General features: G+C 33.5%; 1 protein-coding gene across 1 annotated transcript in view; it reads left to right on the top strand.

The window, feature by feature from the left end:
* LOC118736419 (lachesin) overlaps positions 1-12,651 on the top strand; it is a 144,533-nt gene continuing 131,882 nt past the window's right edge. Inside the window, exons 1-2 of the mRNA XM_036466513.1 lie at positions 1-55; positions 11,890-11,996. Of these exons, the coding sequence (XP_036322406.1) occupies positions 1-55; positions 11,890-11,996 (162 nt within the window). The remainder of the gene's footprint in view (positions 56-11,889; positions 11,997-12,651) is intronic.

The raw sequence follows: 12,651 nt of genomic DNA, 5'->3' as shown, positions 1-12,651 counted from the left end.
ATGGCGAACAAAGATGATCGTCTCCAAAAAGTAGTTGCTGAGTTGCAGAAATTTGGTATTTTTAGAAACAAAAAAAAAAAAAAAACAATATATGAACGTGTATAGCAAACAAAGAGCATATGTGCAAGATTAGAATTGTGTACATATATACGAGCACTATGTGCAATGTGCACACCTACATACATACCAACAAAAGCTTGTGCAATGCAATTAAGGGTGGGTAACTCTGTAAATTTTCGTGTGCTGACTCAGTAACTCCAACTCACTTTAATGAGTCAGCACAGTGAGCTGGCACAAGTGTGTATCGCACACTTCGAAATTATTGATGATGTTAGTAATCGAAATCGATTTAGAAAAGGTTATCCTTAGCTTCTGTTCGTGGCTGGCCGGAAAAATTTTACAAAGCTGATTTCAACTGGTGAGTTCATTTGCAAAATAATTCCCTACTTAGTTTTGCTTGAGAGTTGTCACATAAGAATCTGTTAAATGGGCTATGCATGTAAGCGGTTACCCAACGCATAGCACTTCACATGTAGAATTCTGTTTGGTTTTGATTTTTACGTAAAAATGGTATAGCAGTGCAAGTATGCATAACTTGGCTATTCGCCATGCTTCTTTTTAAATTTGGTAGTCGTATATTCAATTGATGGTTGGTCTAGTGATGCCATCTATTATGGTACTCTTTGGAAGATCCTATTGGGTGAATGTGTGAGCTCATCAATTGAGTTACCACATCGACACAGCAATGCAAGCCGCACCGAGCTATGCAAGTGTCAGCACATCAACTGAGTTACCATATCGACTCTGTAGCACACTGAGCTATACATTGTCAGCACATAAACTGAGTTACTGAGTTACAAATTTTTTCAGAGGTGAGTCTGAGCGTGCGGCACAGTTCTAAGAGTCAGCACAGTAACTCAGCACAGTGCTGAGTTACCCACCTCTAAATGCAATAGATATTAGAAGGAATATGAACTTGATGCTGAGTTGAACAAGTGTTGCATTTTTGTGGTCTTAAAAAAACCATTAATTTATCTGTGTGTGCAACGCTTATCGTTGAAGCAAAATTGCGGTTACATGACTGTGTCTTTCTTCTCTCTATAAAATCGCAGGCAGTCACATTTGTATCAATGTATGTAGATACCTTATAAGTGTGTCTGTATTTAAGGAAATTCAAAAAAAAAAATCACCACTTCTACTTTAAAAAATCTGTCGACGCTCGGCCTGTTTGCTTCTTTTTTCAATCCCATTTGCAGAACTATCTTTTATAAAAAAAGGAGGTTAAGAAAATCCTAAAAAATAAGTAAAAGTCAAAATATCTCTGCAACAAAGTTTCCAAGTTAAGTTCAACATTCTTTCCATTGCTGTGCAGTGTTCTTTCCAGAAAAGTTAATTTTTGTTGCATTGACACGTGACATTGTGTTGCAAGCAGGTAGCAGGCAGCAGTCAACAAACATGCAACAAAATGAAAGGACAGCGCGCAATGCGAATGCGAGACGTTCAATATAGCCAACCGAGATAACAGTTTATTAGGTTTATTCGCTATTTTGTTGTTGCGTTTTTTGTTGTTTGTCAACTTCTTGCTACATTTGCTGTGGCATTCACTGCTGCTATCTTCCTAGTCAACAAAACCGTGAAAACAAACAGCAATGGAAAAGAAAACACAAAGAGTAAAAGAAAAAACGGTAAATAAACAGATATATAAGCCCGCAGACGGCAGTCTGGTGGTTTCAGATGAACGACATTATTGAAAAAACAAAATGCGAAAAAATATATATATATAAAAAAAAAATAAAAGTAAATATATATGTGGATATGTATTCTTATTCATATTCGAATTTGCATTTGTATTCGCTTTATATTTGCCATCACATTCTTATTCGTATTCCTGAAGATACTCGTAATTGCAGAAATATTCGTATTAACATAAGCACTCGTAGATATTCATATGAGTATTCGTATTTGCACTCGTACTCGTGTTTGCATTCATATTCTTAGATATTCGTATTGATATTGGTATCAGATAACTATTCGTAATCACAATCAACTCCATATTCGTGGTCGTTTCCATAGCCTATTCGTGACGGTATTCGCATTCGTCTTCCCAAACATATTCGCATAAGTTTTGTTTTTCGTATTCGTATTTATATACATACTCATATCCGAATTCATATTCCTATTAATATTCGTATTCATATTCCTATTTATATTGATATTTAAATTCATATTCATATATATGTATATTCGTATTCGTATTCATATTCATATTGATATTGATATTGATATTCATATTCATATTCATATTCATATACATATTCATATTCATATTCATATTCATATTCATATACATATTCATATTCATATTCATATTCATATTCATATTCATATTTTTATTAATTTTTATATTCATATTCATATTAAGGTTCATATTCATATTCTTATTAATATTAATATTCATATTCATATTTATAGTCGTATTCACATTCATATTCATGTTAATATTCGTACTTATATTTATATCCATATTCATATTCATATTAAGATTCATATTCATATTCATATTTATATTCGTATTCACATTCATATTCATATTAATATTGTTATTCATATTCATAGTGATATTCATACTTATAGTCATATTAATATTTCTATTTATGTATATTCATATTCATATTCTCATTCATATTCATACTCATAATCATATTCATATTCATATTCATATTCATATTCATATTCATATTAATATTCATATTCATATTCATATTCATATTCATACTCATATTCATACTCATATTCATACTCTTATTCATATTCATATTCATATTCATACTCATATTAATACTCATATTCTTATTCATATGAATATTCATATTAAATAAATACCAACTAGAAACATACATACCTACATATTAGGGTGGTCCTTAAAAATGTCAACATCATGGTAACCTTTTTCGTTCTTTTCTATGTCTAAAATACCGACATCTACGACATTTTCGAAATTTTAAACAAATTTTTAGAGGTCGGCAGGTGTATATACAATTAGATTAAACAATTCAAAAAATTTCAATAAAATCTCAACTTCGACCAGCTCTAACTCAGCTCGTGTAAGAGTTTATTTGATTAAGTTTCAATAACATGTACAATTTTTAAGATTTCCAATCAAAATTTTGTAAAACTTTATTAAAAATTTGTTCAAATATTTTATATGTTCCTGCATATCTGTATTCTGTATGTATAGGAAAACAAACAAGTGCATCATGCAAAATTTATATGTTGATATTTTAAGCACCACCCTAATACACGTCTACATATTTTGTAAGTTATCTAAATTCTTGTCAACTTCTTGTCAACTCACTTCAATTAAAAGCTTCATCGATCTACTATTCCCTGCTGATATGCGTCAACTGTTTTCTAATAACTTTGACTATCAAATTTCCTTTGCTTCAATTTTGTGAGTAATTCTTAAGAAATAAATTACTTTAATTTACATAAATTTTCCAGCTCATAAATCAAAGCTTTTTAGTTAGAAATATCAACAATCTTAACCCGATACAAATACATGCATCCATACATACACTTATAAATAGTTACTTGTAGATATGTATGTGTCTTGGTCCATCCATTTGCATAAGTTTATTGTAAGTAGTATTAGATACATTTGTACAGAAAATTTTGCACAATTTATGCCACAACAAAACACAACAATGACACTAAAACCGCATATAATTTAACACTTGAAACAACGATTCAATCCTGAGGGAACAGCAAATGACTGCTTAAGCGTTTGCTCACTGGTCAATTGCTTTATTTTGTTCATTCACAATCGAACGCATACAAATATGTACATACATACAATTCCAAATCCGTAAAGCATTTAGCCAGAGGAGGGCAAACCGCAGTAAATAGACGTACTTATATGTATGTATGTATGTCTGAATCATTCACATGTTTATGTGGAAGGCGTGCAGGTGGGCAAGTCAAACGTCTTACAAAATATCACTTGGACTTGTAGATATTGCATATGTGATCAAGTGATTCTATGTATGCACATGTACATACATATATGTATTTGTATGACTGTATAAACACATTTAGCCAACAACTGAACAATATTATTGCAATTAATTATTTGCTACAATCTCCACAATATAAACAACATGATTTGATAGAGAACCAAAACGACAATTACAAGCAAAGCAGCAGACAGCAGACATGATTATCAAACAGTATTGCAAATGATTTTCTTATGACTTACGTATGTTCCCTGGAGGCAAAACTGTAGAGAATAAAGCAGAATATTTGTAGTTGAGCATACTTTGACAAACGCCAACCAGTGGGGCATTAGCTTGAGGACACAAGGGAATATTAACTGATAAGATATGATATACGGTCAATGAAAAAACGAATCTTCTTGAAAATTAACAACCCAAAAGTAATAAATTTTCATAAAAGTAAAATTGGAAAGCATAATTTGGGCTTTGAGAACTTAAATCGGAACCCAACAGCATCTTTCTGTTTCAATGTCCTCTTTTTGACTAGTGTTTACATTTGAAAAAAAGCCTATGTATATGTAAACCTTATTAAGAGTGTTGCTAATCTTCTTAAAAAGTCTTTGAAATATTTGGTAGTCAATAATAGACCGAAATCTGCTCAAATAAAAGAAGATTTGTATCCGTTAAACGGTGTTCACATGAGGCGATTTTAGAAGCGATTAATTGAATCAAAAGTTGACTGCCTTCAAGTTAATTTGGAAGCGATTGGTTAAAAGGCCATTCACATTAGGCGATTGTTGCCTTCAACTGAAAGTTAACTGTAAAAACGCTTCATGTAAATACCGTATTAACTAATATAAATACAGCAGATAGATCCTCGTGAAATCGGTTCTTCGCCCTTGCTTTAATTTTTGGCAGCAACGCCAGTATAGATTCTTATGAACTCTCCCTGCTTCCTGAAATTTATGCACTTTATGTCCACGATATGTATTACCTTTGAGGAAAGCTAACTATATTTCTATGGAGATGGCCGCGAAATAGTCATTTTATAGTCTGCATTAGATGTAACTAACTTTTAACTAACTACTTTTGGACATAAAATATCAATAAGAAAAATATTTTTTGTTTTTTTTTTTACTTTTTTATTAATTTAATTTATTTTATTACATTACATATTTGTTTACATATTCTGCTGTAGGTGGTTCCTTATACATAACTTCAAAATTATAATATAAAATTTCCATCTTCCTTTTATTTGTCCTCAATTCGAAAAAAGTATTTGTGTGGTGCACAAAGAAAATGTATTCAAAGTAAAATTTGTATTTATAAGGATATTTAAATAAAAACTGATTTAAAGATTCCGATGTAAATGTAATCAATACGTTAAATGAAATATAACAAATCGGCGGCTGAGTGGAAGATCATCCTATCGTGGCAACCGGTTCGAAAACGCCCTATCTCCGAAAATCGCTTAAGAATCCTACTTTAGAATTTGGTTGAAAAACGCCCTATAGTGGCCCCTGAGATGAGGTGTTTTTGAGCAGAATTCGAACGTTTTTATCAAATAAATCTAATTGTTTTCGGTCGAAATCATAACTTTAAATTGAAGTTAACGCGGTTGGAGCAGCGGGTAAAAGTTAGTCGTTATAAGGGTTAAGTATCGCTAGTAATCGCTTGTGAAGTTACTCAAAAACGTTAAGCACAACTTTTCTTTACCGTATTTGTATTAGGTTACCGATGTCAAAAAAACAGTGCTTATAGTAATAAAAATTTATCAGTGGTGCTACAGTCACTACTACTATTTAAAATGTAGTGGTAGTACACCACTACTATTTCTGCTGCTATTACTACTACTTCTATGCGATACTACTAAACTACTAGTTCTTTAACTCCTACTTTCATTCCTACTAATATTTTATTTTATTTATTTTTTTTTTTGCGGTGAGGAAAGGGTTTAAAATGCCTTCGCATTATATAGAAGCCGTCACTCTTGTGTGGTGTAGCCACTAAAACAATCCCTCCTCCTACCCTGGATATTTCCCAACCCTTTCTTTTCCTAATTAAGAGTCCCGCTTTTTACTTTGGCGGTCACTATAAATTGTGATCATTTTGGGCTCCTCTGCTTTCAATCTCCTCATTGTGTAGATCAATTTTTTTGCGCTGCAGTATAGTCTCGGTGAAAGTCGCGACCGTGTCCCATGATTTTTGATCAGTCAGCATTTTAGAAACGATATTTTCGGGTATAACGGGAACGAGTTTTCTCTCCAATCGCCGCTTATTGGCATCCCAGCGCTCGCGTTTTCCCAATCCGCTCTTTTGACTGTCATATATCCTGCCTGTTTTTAAAATAAAAAAGGTCGATCGGTGCTGTTGACACGAGTACGAGTACAGCTGCCTCCAATACGGTGCAACATGCGCACGCCACTCTTAGTGCTCCTTGTCGTTGATTGTTGGCGAGCCGTCTGCGGTATTTGTCTACCGTTAAAGCTGCAGCCCAGATTTCTGCTCCGTAAAGCATAATTGACTCCGTTGTCTTCATCAAGATGCACCGTACACATGGTTTGGGCCCATTTAGGTTTGCCAAAAGTCTGCTTAGCATTGCTGTCTTTTCCGACGCTCTTTCCGACACACTCTGGATGGACAGTATATGCCCGAGGTATTTGACGTATCACGAGGTGGAGATTGGGACGATTTTCTCTATTCTACTCCTAGTCAGCCGCCAGTATGTCGCTCCATCGTGCCGAATTAAACGCATTTCTCACGTGCAGAGTCGTTAGTAGCGTGACTTTTATGGAATGGTGATTGTCCTGCTGTGCTGCCTCGGCTGTGTTATGTACGCGATTAATTGCATCTATGGTTGAACGTTCTTTTCTGAAGCCATACTGATTTTCTGAGAGATCCTCGGCTTCTTGCACAGCTGCTAGAATTCGCGACTGCAGGAGCTTTTCGAAAAGTTTTCCGGCTGTATCTGGCATACACAGAGGTCTGTATGAAGATGCCAGGCTTCTTCCTGACTTTCATTTGTTGATCAAGACAAGGCGCGCTCTTTTCCTACCGCTATTACCACTACTATCACTTTTAATGCTACTTGTACTTCTAAAACTACTGCTGCTACTACTAGTGCCACTTTTACTTTTAGTACTTCTATTAACATTACTACCATTACTACCACTACTTCAATTACTTCTACTCTTAATTCTACTACTAATAATTTTGTACTTCTATTAAATAATTAAATACAATAAGATCCTTCAAATATTGGTTATACTATTACCATTTTAACTACCACTAATACTACTATTGCTACTACTATTACCTACTATTTTTCGATACCTTCAAATGAGAATAGCATCTACAGATATTTCTAATGTCCATTAAGTCCACAAACAGGATAAATGTATATGTATTTGTCAATAGCAATGCAATATACTTCTCTGTACGTAAATGTATGAGCACTCCTTTGGATTTCTCCATCCATTTCAATACATAATTAAGTTATTCTCATGCACATACATATCTACCTATGTATGTAATTACTTGTATTGGACAATACATATAAATCTATGCATTGAAAATATTCCGATTTGTGTACCCAGCAATCATGGCTTAAATTTGTATGCTATAAAATGACACGCCAAGGCCAGCAATACTTAAACGATCGACTTGGCAGACAAACAAACTCAGCGAGCAGCCAGCAAAGTGGGCAACTGGGCTACCGGGCTACCGGGCTACCGGGATACCGGCCATGCCACTGGTTAACCAGCCAAGCATACCAATCAGCCCTAAAATATTCAAAATAAAATACAAGCAGCAGGCAAACTATTTAGCTTATCCAGCCAGTCCACAGCCAGTCAGTCCAGGCAAAGGCACTTAGGGTATAGAACGCAGCGAGCGAGCTACATATTTACTAGCCATCATGAAAGTAATAACAAAACAACTTTACGTCATCATTGCCCGCTGAACAAGCTGAAAATAGGAAGAGCAACAACAATAGCAACCAAACAATAATAAAAGGGGGTGAGGGAGTGTGCAACGTTAACAAAAATAATCCAAGTAAAATATGTAGCTAAACACTTGATGAAGTGTTTATTTTGCATACCACAAAATGTTTGTTGGTTTTGTTGATGTTACGGTTAGTGCACTTGTTAGTGTAGTTGTTGTTACGATAGCATGCCTGTTCTTGCCCATTTTAGAGGGGAATATTTTTAGTCGTTGTAGTTGTAAACTTGTGGTGCTGACGGCTCTGCCAGTCCTCAGCCCTGTTGCTGCTACTGGTTCCGCTTAGTAATCCTTCTAGTTCCGGTTGTCGTGTTGTTGCTACGCAGCCTAGCTGTGGTTGTGGCGCTGGCTGTGGTCGGTTACTGGCAGCTAACAGCTGTTAACTTGGCATGCCATTATTGCTATGTTAATTGGTCTAACTTATTTTGGGACGGAATTTTACGTTTCTTGTTTTAGTTTTATTAGTTTTTTGTGTTATTGTTTTTTTTTTTTTTGTGTTTTCACTCATTTTCATAGTTTGCGGTTAGTTTGCTGGACGGTATGAGTCGACAACAATTTTCTGTGCGTTTTTTTTTTTTTTTAGTTTTGCTTTTTTTTCTGAGCAAAGTTTCGAGAGTGATGGACAAAATTTATACGCTTCGGTGAAAAGTTTGAAAATTTTAAGTGATTTAAGTTTCATAAAGGTGCTTAGTTTTTAATTTGAGTTTTGAAAAAATTATCCGCATTTTAGCGCATGGAATATTATTTTGGATAGCAGCAGGACCAGACCATGACCCATTTTTTGTTTGAAGGAGATTAAATTGGGTTTCGACATAGGTGCAATAAGTTGTGCAAATTAAATTACACTAAGAAAAAAGTAATACGATTTTTTCTCAAACAGAGTCGTTACGGGGTTTTCCATGTCAGCGATTTAAAATTTTTGTATAGAAAAACTATCTTTTAAACAAATTTGAAATGAAATTAGTTTGAACGATTGTAAAATTTTCTATTCAAATTGAACATTTGAAAACTTATTTACATACACTTCTAGTCATTTGAATAGCGCACTTTATTTAGCACAATTTAAAAAAAAAAAAAAAAATATCAATAAACGGGTGCGTTATCCTAATACCAGCAGTGAATGAGGTAGTAATATTTTTAGAAAAATTTTGGGAACACAGTTTTTCAGCCCATCCAATTTTGGTAAAATAAAGTGCAAGTTTCAAATGGTTACAACATACCGTTAATTTTTGGACTTTATTTTTTTGTTGACAGTGTCATGCATTTTCTTCCACACTCAATATGCTCTCCAAAATTTTTATGTGGAAGGAAATGCCCAACACATTCAACAAAAAAAAAAAAAAATAAAAAATAAGGGAATTTCATAGCCACTTGAAACTTGAAATTTATTATACTAGAAGTGTATGGGTTATAAAACTGTGTACCTGAAATTTTTATAAAAAATTGTGTGAACTAATTCACGGATGGTCATTAGGATAGTGCACCCATTTGTTGACTTTTTTTAGAGTGTATAAGATTTAAAATCAGATTTTAATTTTTCTTTGCTGTATAATATCCTAGCTATATTTATTAAAAACAAAAAATAATAATAAATATTAAATAAATAAAACTGTAATACTAAGGATTAAAAGGGTGCGCTATTCAAATGACGTGGAGTGTACATACATGTCTGGCTGTAGGTGAGCGTGCAGAAGTGCTTGCTGTTATTTGTTAGCTTCGAAGAGGTCCGGGTTCGAATGCCTTCAGATGAAAAATGTTAGAATGATAATAAAAATGTTTTTTTTTGTGTTTCCGAAATATGAAAAATCATCTATGAAGTGCAGTACGCAAGTGCATTCAAATGAAAAAATCACCAAACAAAAATCAGTAGAAAGTGAATTTAAGATCACTTGGGGCCAAATAATGGATGTATATTTTAGTTTGAAACAAACTCGTGTTTTTTTTTCTCTGTGTGCACAAAATGAGCAAGTAGAACTAAATGAATAAAACAACCTCCCTGAATTTTGTATCAACATTACATTTTTAAACTTTACTAATTATACTTAAGTGGCTGGAGAAGAAAACTTAAAAAAAAAAATCGTCCGAAAAAAGCTCTTATACATATTAGACGTGGATAAAGTCCAGAGCTTTTTTAAAATGTACTGACCGCTAGTTAATGGTAAAATATTGAATAAGAAAAGGACCAAAATAAACGAGGCCTTATACATTTTGGTTTTAACCTACTTTTCGCTATCTAAAGTTCAAGCTCTACACCATTTTTTTTTTTTGTTTTTCAGCGCCTTTTTCAACTTACGGATATTTTAATGTTGCGATCTTACGTTACTTTTCGGCGTCTTTCGTGTCTTTTTAAAAACCAGTCCGAATAATTTCTTAGATCTTCGGTATTTTTGGAGTTATTGATATCTTATATGTATATGTCTTTCGAGAAAATAACTGGCTTAATTTGCCTTTTATTTTTGAGGCACTGATGATAAAGTTAAATTCTTGATTTTTCTAGCTCATTTATGAGACTTTTCTGTGTTTTATTTATTTCTCGGATTTATTCCCAGACGGTCCGGTACTTTTGGAGGCTTCAATGGTTTCTACGAAAACTATGAAGTTAAAAAGAAACTGCCAATAATTTCTATAGAATTTCTTTCCAATGTTTCTGCACATTTTAGGATTTGTGCTGTCGAAAAACTTAGCGACCTTTCGGTATTTTTAGTTATTCTTTTGAGTACTTTTCTGAATTTATCAGGATTATTTCGGTAACATTTGTGTGGTTCTTTTGAGACTGTTTCGTAGTATGCGTAATGGAAGACTAATCCGTATTTTTTTTAAATTTTTCTATACTCTTTAAAATTTTTGGCGACCTATCGTGAAAGTTTCGGTATCTCTCCGACATTTTTGCGAATTTTTCGGGAAACTATTTGGGTTTTCTTTGAATTTTTTTTTTAACTCTTTAAGACTTATTTGTACGTTCTATACGTATTTTTTTTTAAAGAATTTTCGAGATTTTTCATGATATTTCCGATTCACCACAGCTATTAAGAAAAAAATGTCTATTAGAAATTTTTAGAGACCTTTCTCTGGGATTTCTTTTCGGTATTCTCTTGAGTTCTTTAGCATCTTTTTTTGGATATTTCAGGGGTTTCCGCTGCTTTTGGTTACTATTCACACGAAATTAGTTAGACTTTTTTGAAACTTTTAAATAATAATAATAACAATAATAATAATAATAATAATATATGGCACAGTATGTTAGTGTTTAGCCGAGCTTCTCCTCCGATTTGTGGCGTGCGCCTTGATGTTGTCAAACAAAGAGAAGGAACCTACACAGTGAACGGCTGGGAAGCTGTAACGTTTCTCTTCTCTTATTTTTGATGTTAGTCGGAAACTTTTATTAGCACTTTTTTAGATTTTGTGGAAATTTCTAGCCCACCCAAGGAATATGCAAAATTTCATTAATTTCGTGATCTAAAAATCTAACTAAAAATCCTTGTAGTCGTAATCTAAATCAATACTAAATATGTGACTTTTTGTGGCCACGTACTCAGCACTACATAAGAACATATAGTTAAATATTCACGCGTGGGCGGACGAATATTATTTCTTCGCATTCATATATCATTTCTATATTTTCCCTTTACTGGAAATTATATAATTATGTATATAAAGTGGAGAAAAAAGAAAGAAAGAAAATTATTTAGTAAAGCAAAATTTCCTATTGTTGCAAGTTTCACTTCAGCTAATACCTTGCTGCAGGGCAATTCTACTTATCGCATAAAATAGTACAAATTAACCAGCATACATATTTAGGTATGTGTTTTGATAATTTATTACACAACTTTTAACATCAATGCTGACTTATATTAATGCTCATTTCATTTTGCTTATACTCTTTTCTAATTTTCTGCAGTCGACTCCGAAGATCCTGAATTTACGGATGTCATTGATAATATCACAGTGCCAGCGGGCCGAAATGTCAAATTGGCATGTTCCGTTAAGAATTTAGGCTCATACAAGGTAAGTCATTAATTATAATTAATTATGAAAGATGAACATGCAAAAGGATGTACATATCTACTTACTTATTTACGAAAAATTAGAGAAAAACGAACATTATGCCTTGGACATTTGTACATATATTGCCTCAAGTAAACAAATGTTGCTATCGTGTTAATAAAATACTCAAACATATGAGCACAAAATACAGAAAATATTGCTTCTGGTAATTTGGACATAAAAATGGGATAAGTTGGATGTGTCCTCTGTGCAAATAGAAGTACATCGAACAAAGGGTTGGCGCAACAAAGTATATCTTAGCATAAGTCTTTCCAAAACGAATCTTATTCATGGACGTAATCGCAGGCTAGACTCGCTACATTTTACCCCAGATCACGTGGTCGAACAAACTCTTTTAAATAATATCATATAGCAACTTTTAGAAACGAGAATTTCAACTCCTAGTAACCCACCACAGTTTCATAGAGTTGGATCGTTGTATTCGAAGAAAGGTTTTAATATAGAAGTATGCAGAAAATCTGTCCGGTGTCCATACTCAGGATAAACCCACAGGCTGAAATCCTGTATTTTTAATCAGGAGACCCCGAAATTCTGTTGCAGAAATCTCTGGTAAGTAGACGAGCCCCTGAACGTTCGTCATACGGTAGTCTACGCC

This window comes from Rhagoletis pomonella, unplaced genomic scaffold (assembly GCF_013731165.1).
Source record: "Rhagoletis pomonella isolate Grant_MI unplaced genomic scaffold, Rhpom_1.0 Rhpom_scaffold_00003, whole genome shotgun sequence".
Taxonomy (NCBI): domain Eukaryota; kingdom Metazoa; phylum Arthropoda; class Insecta; order Diptera; family Tephritidae; genus Rhagoletis; species Rhagoletis pomonella.
Note: the sequence above shows the minus strand (reverse complement) of the source record. Positions and strands in the feature narration are given on the sequence as shown.